The 12699-nt window shown below is 34.8% G+C and overlaps 1 protein-coding gene across 1 annotated transcript; it reads left to right on the forward strand.

Moving 5' to 3' along the window:
• Window positions 1-4251: 4251 nt before the first annotated feature.
• Window positions 4252-7244, forward strand: LOC126883118 (52 kDa repressor of the inhibitor of the protein kinase-like). The gene is made up of 2 exons (XM_050648362.1): window positions 4252-6911; window positions 7011-7244. Exons 1-2 carry the CDS (start codon window positions 4696-4698, stop codon window positions 7033-7035), a joined length of 2241 nt encoding a protein of 746 aa, XP_050504319.1. The 5' UTR covers window positions 4252-4695; the 3' UTR covers window positions 7036-7244.
• Window positions 7245-12699: the final 5455 nt, after the last annotated feature.

Genomic DNA, 12699 nt, shown 5'->3' on the forward strand with positions numbered 1-12699 from the left:
TTTCTCAAAATACACGATGTATATTCAGATGTTTTCAATGAAAATTGATTATTGTTGTAACACGGAAAATTTTAGTTTGAGAAATCAGTTGTTAGAGAATCCACTTGAATTAATAAGTGTTTTGTATCAGAACTTAAGGATTCCATTAAGTAATTATTGATTCCCGATTTATATCTTTCACGATTATTACCACTATTGATCCCTAAATATGTCACAGAACCATTTCATACTTATCCTTTTCTTTTGGTGTTTAAATTAAAATTATTATCATTTAAGGCAGTGGTTCCCAACCTTTTTCCCATGATCGCCCCCTTAGACAAGTTTCATTAGTTGTGAATACTATAATCGCCCACCTCCCCAATCAAATTGAAACAAAAAATTAATCAGTACAATATTGATTTATTTTTACATTTTGTAAAATGATACATGGTAAGTCATCATTCAATCTTCGCTTGTCCACTGCTGGACATAGATCTCTCTCATAATTTTCCCTCTATTTCGATCTTGTGCCTCTTGCATCTTGTCAACGTGTTGGTGAACATGGTTAGTAATAATTGTTAATTTCTCTCTTGGGCCTGGTGATACTCACATAATTTCTTTATGTCTGGCTCAATGTTGGTTAATAGCTATGTACCTCAAATCCCCTCCAAGGTGGAGGCAATATGTTTGAAGATCCTCAGAATAACCAGATGATGATTTCTGGGGAATTTGGAGACCTCCTCTCTATATATTTTCTTCAAAAATAGATAGTTTGTCAATGAATGCTCCGACTACTCCCTTCGCTTTGGCCATATTTATGTTCTTCCTTTGTAATTCCAGATTCGTTCCATTTAATTTTTCAGAAATATCTGATAGTTAAGCGATGTTATTTCGCTTCTCTTGTAGTGCTGTACTCAGTGTGGGGTCAGTAGTTATAAGAAATTCGATAACAGTATCCATGAGACTGCAGAACCGCCGGCGCCGTAAGCAATTCCCTTTCGAAATCCAGCGGACTTCCGTATGTAGTACTGTAGTAGCAATGTATTAAATATCTCATCATTTTCTTTACAGAGTGTCGGAGTGTACGAAATATTCCATCATTCTTTGGTTTTGCTTTAATTTTATTTACCTCATCTATGACAAGACCAATATTTACATATGAAGCACAGACATGGGCATTCACAAAGGAAAATATGGAAAGGATGGCCAATACTCAAAGGGAAATGGAAAGAAAGATGCTGGATATCAAGCTAAGTGACAAAAATAAAAATACATTGATCAGAAATAAAACCAAAGTGAAAGATCTAAACAAACATGCAGCTACTCTCTAGTGGAAAACATGACAATACAACAGACAAAAAGACGGAAGATGGAATGAAGCGATAATCCACTGGAGACCTTGAGACCGTAAAAGAGGAAAGGGCAGACCACAGATGAGATGGTCGAATGACCCAAAAAGATACGCTGGGACCAGATGGACAGAATTAGCACTGAACGAAGAAGAGTGGAAAAATAAGGGGGAGGCCTACGTTCAACTTTGGACAAATGAAGGGCAAAAGATAGACAGATGACAAAACGACCACAATTTCGGCCGTACACTTTTTGTTAGAGTCAGATTGGCAGGTCGGTACCTACTCTCATCATTCTTATCCCACTTCTACCCCTTTCTCTTTTGTGCGGATGTTCGCCCAATACGAAAGCTCGATAAAAGGAAAATGCAGAATTAATTATAATGTATTACGTACCTATAGAATTAAATTGTATCATGATTCATAGCCCTCTGTTACTAGACGAGATGTTTGTGTTATTATTATCTGCATTGGTGTACATTTAATTACTTTTTATTATCCTATGGATATCCGATCGAAAGTATTGTTTTTTCTTCTCTTTCTTCTCTATTACCCATTTCTCGTTTCCCAGATGCTAATCGCCCACCTTATCGCCCCATTTTCTCTATTGCCCCCCATATCGCCCCCCTTCGCTCTATCGCCCCCCTGAAAATCTCAAATCGCCCCCAAGGGGGCCATCGCTCCCCGGTTGGGAATCACTGATTTAAGGGATTTGGGACTTGGGAAGGTTGAAATAGAAAAATTTCCCTCAGTAGAGTTCGATATTTGTCTATTTTGGGAATTGTCCAGGAATAGCTGTCTTTGGTTGAAGTTAAAATTTAAAAAATGAGTATTTTTTGGCCAAAAATCTAGCAAATACATTTGTTCCTGACATAAAGGTACTGATAAGGGATGCTCCTTTGTGTTCAGTTGATGTTATACTTAGATTAGAGATTATATACTGTCCCAGTGTACTTCTCATGTAACTGTCGATGATTTTGAGTTTGCTAAAGCTTCTTTTTTTCTGAGAACTCAGATCGTAGATCATTCATGCGTGCTTAGAATTTACCCTAAGCAATGGTCTCAGATGGAGTAAACGCTCTGTAGGACTTCAAAAACATCAAAAAAACCTTGACAACTTCCTCTACACTTCCTCTAGTGTTTGCACAACTTTACCTTAATGTTTATACACAGTACACAGCTACATTCAGAAAGTAGGTACATAAACATTAAGAAAGATGAAAAAAGAAAAACAAATACTCAACACTACGAAGGAAACAAAAATGAGCTACTTTGGCCACAGAAATGAAAAATATGAGTTGATGAGATTGGTTATACAAAAGAAAGTGGAAGGAAAAAGAGGACCAGGAAGACGACGCAAGCACGTCTTGGTTGAATAATTTAAAGCAGTGGAGTGGAAAAACAACAATATAACTCTTCAGAACCGCTGCAGACAGAGTAATGTCCTCAAAGGATGAGGCACTTAAAGAAGAAGAAGACACAGCTACCTGATACAGAGCATCTCATTTGTTCTTCAAGGTTCTGGAACTGTTTTTTGTGGCATATCTAATATACCTAAGTATTATGTTTTTATGGGATTGAGTCACAAATATTGGTGAAATGAAAAATAACATTTTTAATTAACTAATTAATGTTTGAAGTTTCGATTTCCACTAGGAAAATCGTTCTCAAAAAAGGTTATTCTCAAAATTCTGGGAAGATTGTATAACCTAGATTTATTAGGTTATGTCTCTTTTCAAAAATGGACATACTTAGCCTAGATCTTATAAGCCAAAGCAAGTGTGTAGTTGAAAACAAATGTTAGACAGTTGATGTTTAAATTTTTTGTACATGGAGTGTGTTCGTGTATTGTGTGTTGCATATTGTGTATGAAATCGTCCAGGATTTGTTCGTCCCTTAGAGTAGGGAGAAGTTCTTCCCAAAATTCTCCCTACTCTAAGGTTCGTCCACTTCCTTTATTGTTGATATGTTCTTGTTTTTTACCTCTTCTTTTAGTATTGGCAACCAAAGCCTGCGCTGCTACATTCTGCTGATGGGCTTGCTACACATGTTTCTTCGTTAAGTAGGATGAGGGCTGCTTCTTCGGCTTTTCTGTTTTTCATGTCTGTTTCCTTCATGATTTATTGATGTATCTTTTCATTGTATTCTGTGCTCGTTGTCCCAGGAATATCTGCATATCTAGGGTTTCTCTAAGACTCTGTTCTTGATGTATGTTTCATGCTCGTTTATCCTGACACTTCGTGGTCTTGCAGTTTTTGCCACGTAGAAATTGTTGCATTCACAGTCAGGCGCGGATACAGAGGGTGTCAACTGGTCCTTAGACCCCCTATTGTATTTAGTCTTTAAATATAATTTTTGTACAGTTTTACAATGTACCCCACCAGGGCCCCCGTAAGAACTACTGGCGCCTGTGTGCAAAAAATGATTTTGGCGCCCCTTAAGGCATTTTGATAATTTTTTTTTATTTTTTTTTTGAAGGTAGGTAGGCAAGGGCGCCCTCAGGGAGGGGCCAGGTGGGGCCATCGCCCCCCCCCTGAGAATTTGGCGAAAGCGTGTAAAAAATATTTAGCTCTCTCTTACTTTATATTATAAAATAAATTCCATATTAATCATAATCGCTCACGAGATATGCCAGTTTAAATGTATTTTTTCTCAATCCCTTATCCCTTCTGACTGAGACGCATATGTTTGGATGGAACCGCATCGTTTTCGGTGCGCATGCCGCATGCACTGATGATGTCCGGTCTAGGCTTATCCAGTTGAGAAATGAAATAGGTGGGCTGAACGGCCGATCTGATACGTCTAGTAGTACGGTAGTGCTCACAATTTATATACTGTTATTCATAGAACTTATATTAACGTGTTAAAAGTGTTTTTTGTGCAACGTGTAAGTATTATATAATATACTTTATTTCTCACTTGACCTTAAATAAAATAGGCTTATTTTTACGAGGTAGTTATCTATTGTGTGTAAAGGTAAAAAATACTTTTTTATGAATTAAAATAACATCATTTGCGTCTATGAAGTACAATTACAATATTTATTTCAAAAATTGTGCTTGAAGTAATAACATTTTTTATAAGTACCCTTCCTACTTTAAGAAAATAAGTTATTCCTGTATCGCAGTTAAGATATTCAACTGTGCAAGGTAGGTATTTTAATCTACAAATTTTAATTAACTTAGATGAATTTTTTACTTCTCTAAAAGGTTTTAAAAATATTTTTCAATGCAACTAAATTATCCATTTGGTCTTATTCTGTCCATTTATCGGCCTACTCCCCGGTTAAATGCGTTAATTTATTTGACACCTAACACTTAGCTGATTGAATGCATCAATTTAATTAGCCTACTGTATTTGTAGAAAAATGGACATAAGGAAGTTCTTTAACAAGCCAAACAAGCGGCTGAAAATTGATGATGGATCTGACATACCGAACAGTACCGAAAACAGTAGTATAGTATGCAGTCAAAATGATTTAGCTGTAGCAGGGCCGTCTAGCTTGGAGTCAGCTGTATCCGCCTCTCAAAGAGAAACTAACGTTGTAACGGCCACCGCATCGGATAATTTTGCGATTGTTGAAGACAGTTTAAATTTGGATGTTGGGAACTACCTTGATACTAATAAAATTTGTAGCTTGAACGATCGCTTGAAATTTACTTTGTTAACAAACCCATGGAAGCCAGATAAATGTTACAATTTCAAGTATGATATTGACGATGGCAAACGACCATTTATCCATGAATGGTTAAAAACGTACCCCTGGTTAGCTTATTCAAAAGAAGTTAAAGGTGGGCTATGCAAGTTGTGTGTACTGTTTAGGCCCCGCGTAACCCATGGTAGTTATCAAAGCGGCTTTATAAATCGCCCATTCACCAATTTCAGAAAGTTTCATGAAAATGCGAAATCGCATATGAACTCTGAATGGCACAGACAAGCATCTGAAAACTCAAGTAACTTTATATCTGTCATGAAAAATGAAAAGAAAAATGTTGAATGTCTTGCAAATTATGGTTTGGCCAAGCAAATTGAATCGAACAGAGCGAAACTAAAATCCATTGTTTCTTCAATTTTGTTTAGTGCACTACATGACTTAACATTAAGAGGTCATACCAATGAGGATGCTGTGTTCAATAACCTTTTACATTTTAGGAAAGAAGCTGGTGATTCTGTTTTAGAAGACCATCTGAAAAATGCGCCGAAAAATGCAATGCACATTTCCCATAGGACACAAAATGAGATCATTGATTTATGTGCAACGGTTTTAAGAGACGAGTTAGTTACAAAAATCAATGATAATGAAATATTTTCCATTTTAGCAGACGAAACAATGGACATTACTGGTACAGAGCAACTCTCTCTGGGCGTGAGATATTTTGATAAAAGTGAAAATTGCATCAGAGAAGACTTCCTTGGTTTCACCCCATTAAAAAGTTTAGATGCTGAACATATAGCAAATGCTATTACTTTAACATTAACAAATTGGGGCTTGAACTTGGAAAATGCAGTTGGCCAAGGATATGATGGTTGTAGTACAATGGCTGGGGAAATAACTGGAGTACATAAAAGAATAACTGAGAAATACCCAAAAGCTCTATATTTTCATTGCGCCAGTCATCGGCTAAATTTAGTAGTCAATGATTTAAATGACATACCACAAATCAGGAATATAACTGGCACAGTTAAAGAAGTTATAACATTTTTTCGGCAGAATGGCCAAAGAAGGGCAACAGTGGGAACTCTTCAAAAACTATGTGAAACCAGATGGACCGAAAAATATAAAGCAATTCGAAAGTTTAGTGAGCAGTTTGTTAGCATCGCTGAAGCACTTCAGACTCTATCGACTGAAGGTAACCGTGACACAAGGCAGAAAGCTTTCCAGCTTCATTGTGCAGTTACAAATACAGCATTTATGATATGTCTACATGTGATTGCCAAATACTCTGCCAAGTTAGAAATCGTTACGCAAATGTTACAAGGTGTCAGTGTAGATATTTTGAAGATATCAAAACACATTCAGAAGGTTACTGAGCTATTCAGTTCAGACCGACAAAATGGAGAAAAAGAGTTTGATAACATTATGGCAAATGTTGAAACAACAGCAAACAAGCTTGGAATCGAGCTCACATGTCCTCGTGTTGCTGCGAGACAGGTTCACAGACCAAATCACTCTACCCAGACTATCAACGAATACTATAGAAAGTCCATTTTCTTGCCTTATTTGGATTCTTTGGTTCAATCGTTGAAAGATAGGTTTTCAGATAGAAACAAACCATCATTTGAAATTTTCAATCTGCACCCTAAAATCATGAAAGATCTTTCTAAGGAAGATTTTGAAAAGTCTATTAACAATATAAACAGCACGTATTGTGAATTGTTAGACAACTTTAAGGAGCAATCAATTCTGTGGTTCGACCTTTGGAAAAACACGGAGATAGATGCCAAAGCCTTGGAAAAACTGAACTTAATAGAGGTTCTTGAGCTTGAGCATGAGCATGCCTGCTTTTTGCCGTCAGTAGCAAAAGCCATCCAAATAGCTCTTTGTCTGCCACCAACAACTTGCACCATCGAGCGATCATTCAGGTAACTAACTATAATTTTATTACGTTATATTCTTATCCATGTGTTTCAGTTCTTCTAAAACTTACATTACAATATAACAACCTCGATACTTTTTTACAGCACTCTCAAACGTGTGAAGACCTGAATAAGGAATACGATGTCGAACAATCGTCTAAGTGGGCTATGCCTGTTATCTGTACACAGAAGAAAAATAAAAGAAAATAAAGAAAACTTCATGCAGAAAGTAATTGATTTATTTGCGATGGACACCAGAAGAATTCAATTATTATTTAAGTAACATTTTACTGACACTAACCGTGTTGCGTTTTAAACAGCAAAACAATTTTTCTTGTATTTTTTGTTTCAATACCCTTTGCCCCCCCTGAGGAAATATCCTGTGGGCGCCCTTGTAGGTAGGTAGGTGCAAATAAAGCAAAATAGGAACAAATAACACCATAGCAAATCTTAATTAAATAAAGTTTAAGGGGCTTTATTGAATCAATTCTGCTGGACCATCTTCCCACACATAGAGGGTTTAGACTTAACCCGAGAACATTTTTGCTCACCTCACAACATCCCACCTTTTTGTGGATGGCGAACCCAGAGTAACGCGATTTTCAAATTTTGTCCACGTACGTTTTTACTGCAGCGGCTGGCTCGTTAATCGCTGAAAGATCGTCGCTGAATCTGAGCATTGATTGCGGTATACTGCTTGTGTGATTTGTTGGCGGTGCGTGTTTCGGAGTTTTGTATTTGAGAAATTTTTGTGAAGTGAAGCTTGTTTTTATAAGTATGTATCATTTCATAATTTCCTAATAAATGGTTGTTTATCACAATTTTGAAGTATCCTTCTTCATGTCTTCTTTTAAATATTGCATGTTTTTCTAATCTTGTAGCATTGGACAATTCTTTCTTCATCCTCTATTTCCTCTGCTCGCATGTATTTTAACAATAATTGTTTTCTTTGAATAATAATATTAATATTGTCCGTCTGTCGTCTGTCCGTCCGTCCGTAAACATAACTCCTCATTATACCAGGTAGAATGAAAATTAGGTGTCCAATGAAAGCTTATGATCCAGGATACTACTACAGGTGAGAAAATTTGACCTAAGACTTCCGATCTTAGAAATGCAACCGCAAGTACTATTTTAAAGTCAATAGTACAAGCGATGTAATATTCGACGCGCTATTCGCGGTGTGCAAGTACGTGGAAGGGAAACGAGAAACGACCGTGCGCGAGTCGCGGAGAAATATTGCAACTATCTTAAATAATTCATATTGTCAATTGAAATTGTCAAATTGACGTATATTTCATACCTTCTGTCATTGAAGGAGAAAAATTATATATTGCTCCACAATATTGATATGATATGCAATTATTATATAAAGGTAAATTTAATTAATTGTATTTTGAGTGCAGAACTGCATTTTAATAACTAATTTTATTTACTACATACCATTGTTCACGTTTTCATAACATAACCTGAATCTTATTTTTTCTTCTTACTATTTTTTTGGACTATGGCCTTGACAATTATCCAGTAACCAGGACTAATATAATTGGTCAATATAATTAAAAGTGCGAATAAAAGTACAGAGCGAAGAAATAGGGGTCGCTTTGCCGAACTTGCACGGTCCCAATAGCAAGATGAGAACAAATATATACGTACTTCTGGTTTCATGACTGTCTGCCCGTCTGTTCGTCGTCCGTGAAAATAACTCCTCCGTCATTCCACTAGGTAGAATGACAGATGAGATGTCGAACGAAAGCTTATGATTCAAGGATGGTACTAAAGGTGAGAAACTTGACCTAGGACTTCCGGTTTTAGAAAGGCGACCGGGAGTACTGTTTTAAAGTCGTCGGAATAATATAAGCAATATATTATTCGACTCGCCCATACAAAGGTTATAGACGCTTCAGTCAAAACGGCTCCTACAATCCACACAACCACACGCACAATCAGATACACCGCATTCACTGTTCAGCTACAGAGTTGCCAGATGTGATTTTATAAATCTCCCACTTAGAAACTGAAATTCCCTCAAATTGAAGCTCAAATCTCCCAAATTTAAATTTTTGGCACATTTTAATGAAGTAGTAGTCATATGTAAAGAAGAGTAAACCAAAATTATACTACTTATTAACAGAGGCCCTGGAAATAATTCATAGGTCCTATCGTCTTCGATTATATGAGGGTATAATATACAGTTCTATGTACATTCGCAAATTTAATTCCCCTAGACGGTTTCAAATTACCAAAAAATTGTGGGAAAATACCCCAATCTGGCAACCCTGTTCAGCGACGATCTTTCAGCGATTAAACGAGCGAGCCGCGCCAGTAAAAACGTACCTTTAGACGGGACTTACCATAATACTTATAACAAATCCACAGGGTACCAGGCGGTGCCGTGGTCGAAAAATTGTTTAAACAATTTTTTTAAACAAATTCACAAAAGAAAATTTTTCATTTTGAACAAATTTTTTTAGATAACTATGGTCATTCTGAGTAAAAAATGGTTCCTTGTCATTTTTCTCTAAGGTTGATTGTTGTCGAGTTATACGCGATTTAAGATTTGAAAAATGCGAAAAAATGGCCATATACCTAACTCGACAACAATCAATTTTAGAGAAAAATCACTAGAGAACTTTTTTGCTCAGAATAACCCAAATTATCTAAAAAAAAATTGTTCGAAGTGAAAAAATTATTTTTGTGAATTTGTTTAAAAAAGTTGTTTAAACAATTTTTCGACCAAGGTACCGCCTGGAACCCTGTGGATTTGTTATAATCTTTTTGAGTAAGCTTTTGCAAAAAAAACCATCGAAATAATTTCGTCAACGGGGGCAACGATACAGCTTGGGCTATAGCGCTAATTGTTAATAATTAAAAACAACAGCTTTGTAATAAAATAATGACAAAAATTTCTTCAGGATCTTGAAGGAGGGGTTTTAAACTTTGACTTAGTCACTTTTTGACTCTCATATTAATAATTTTTAATCGAGTTATTAAGCCTTAAAAATGGCCATTTTCGCATTTTTAAAGTTTAAATCGCGTATAACTCGACAACAATCAATTTTAGTGAAAAATGACAAGAGGCATTTTTTACTCAGAATGACCCAAGCGATCTAAAAAAATTGGTTCGAATGAAAAAAATTATTTTTATGAATTTGTTTTAATAATTTTTCGACCAAGGCACCGCTTGGCTCTCTGGATTTGTTATAAAGACCTCATTTTGAGTAATTTGCAAAAAAATCGAATCGAAATAATTTCGCTAACGGGGACGACGATACATCCGGTCTAATTAGTTATTTGATGGGTACGCGATTATCAAATATTGTCGATTCATCATTTGAGTGTCACACAATCGTTGGCTTATAGATGAGATAGAACTACCGCCCACACACTACTACTTACATGTTTAGAATTTTTCGTCGAAATCAGTGCTTAGTTAGGTATTTCTTATCTACAGTTTTGTCTACGGAATTGGTGTTTGTTATTTTTATAGCAGGATTTTTTATTTTATATCTATAGAAAGACTAATAATGTCATCCAAACAAAGTAAAACTGATCTATTTAATTTCTCAACTTTTATTTTAAAATTAATTTTTGCTTTTTGATTTTTTTTTGTAAACATTTTGCAATTTTTGATCCTCAATTTTTGCGCCCCTAAAGGATGGCGCCCGTGTGCATTACACACTTTGCACTTATGGTAGCGGGGCCCTGTACCCCACTTCAGCAAAGGAACATGACTGCTACAAATTATCATTTTGTGTAACTATTTTACGCAGAATGCTTGATTTGAATTATTAATTTATGCAACAATGCATCCATCCAATATATTTCCGGGGGCTGTTAGCCGTTTACTGCAACTGAATATATAGTCTAGGCTGATTATCGGAGAATAAGCCATTTTTAGGAAAAGTTATTTACCAGCAATTTTATTGCTGGAATCGAATCTTATGATTGTATATATTAATAATATAGATATGCAAAGTCCGCAGATAGTGTGCTACTTTTTTTATAAACAAAATGGCGCCCGAAAATCGTGTTTTTTTCAATTTTTGCTCTATAACTCCAACGATTTTAGCTTTACACCAAAAACACCTAAATAAAAATTCACCGCAATTAAATTCTGCATAGAGACTTGTTTTTTCCGATTTACTTCGACGAAAACTTTCCCCGGAAAAAGCGGGTTTTTCCAACAAAATCTTTAATTTTCAACTAAACTTTTAGATAAGTAGTTGTCAATCAATAATTAAATAACTTGGTAACGTAAAAGCCCTTTCCGTATATATTATAATTCCAGAAGTCTATGGAAATTGAATGAACAGTTTAGCAACAATTGAAATGTTAATTAAAAATTTACGGTCGCTATAATAACGACAATAATTATGATGCATAAGAATAACTATGATTTTTTCATAAAAAGACACTATACCTATCTAATGTACTTTACAGAATTGAAATTGGACTATTTAAGCGGCCTCAGGAATATTTTAAAATTATAAACAATTTTTTGGCTTATAAACAAATAGAATATCTCGGGAAATATTAAACTAAATTAAATTGTGAAAACAGTAATCGAAATACAGCGGCAGGACGCTTCTTTTAAAAGAAAAAAACGTTTAATTATAACGAGTGGTTCCTGAGATACAACCGGTCAAAGTTGACCGAAATTTACGGCAAAAATATAAACAATAGGATCATCATTTTCAAACCATCACCTTTTTATTTTTGTCCTCTTTCTCCACACCAATTTTCATATATTTAAAATCCTCATAACATATATTATTATAATAAAAACTATCGATGATACGTGTGAAAATTGCCAAAAATAGCAAAATTCCAATCAAAAATTAGGTTGGAGAAAATGTAACCCTCAAAGTTCAAAATCGGTATACGTTAAAAAAAATGCATTTTCTCGGCTTCCCAAGGAGCAATTTAATTCATTCTTTTCTTTGTTCCCAAGTAACTCGAGTAGAGCCATCGAACTAACGCATTATTAAATGTCAAACTTGCTTTTGTTTTGTTATAATAAATTAATTTATTTATTATAACACAATATTTTAATTTGTTTAAATAAAAATGGATTTATGTTTTTAACTTTAAAAGGTACACTTGTAGTAAGTTTATCTAAAAAAAGCCTACAACTGGAAAAAATATGTAATTTTTTGTTCTTATAAATAAATTAATCTATTATAACAAAACAAAAGCAAGTTTGACGTTTAGTATGCGTTATTTCGATGGCTCTACTCGAGTTACTTGGGAACAAAAAAATAATGAAGTAAATTGCTCCTTGGGAAGCCGAGAAAATGCATTTTTTTTAACGTATACCGATTTTGAACTTTGAGGGTTACATTTTCTCCAACCTAATTTTTGATTGGAATTTTGCTATTTTTGGCAATTTTCACACGTATCATCGATAGTTTTTATTATAATAATATATGTTATGAGGATTTTAAATATATGAAAATTGGTGTGGAGAAAGAGGACAAAAATAAAAAGGTGATGGTATGAAAATGATGATCCTATTGTTTATATCTTTGCCGTAAATTTCGGTCAACTTTGACCGGTTGTATCACAGGAAACACTCGTCGTAATTAAACACTTTTTCTTTTAAAAGAAGCATCCTGCCGCTGTATTTCGATTACCGTTTTCACAATTTAATTTAGTTTAATATTTCCCGAGATATTCTATTTGTTTATAAGCCAAAAATTTGTTTATAATTTTAAAATATTCTTGAGGCCGCTTAAATAGTCCAATTTCAATTCTGTAAAGTAAATTAGATAGGTATAGTGTCTTTTTATGA

This window comes from Diabrotica virgifera, chromosome 4 (assembly GCF_917563875.1).
Source record: "Diabrotica virgifera virgifera chromosome 4, PGI_DIABVI_V3a".
Classification (NCBI taxonomy): Eukaryota; Metazoa; Arthropoda; class Insecta; order Coleoptera; family Chrysomelidae; genus Diabrotica; species Diabrotica virgifera.

Coding starts and splice junctions, on each gene's coding strand:
- LOC126883118 (XM_050648362.1), top strand. CDS start 4,696: ATGGACATAAGGAAGTTCTTTAACAAGCCAAACAAGCGGCTGAAAATT. Junction 6,912..7,010: donor ACCATCGAGCGATCATTCAG/GTAACTAACTAT, acceptor ACTTTTTTACAG/CACTCTCAAACGTGTGAAGA.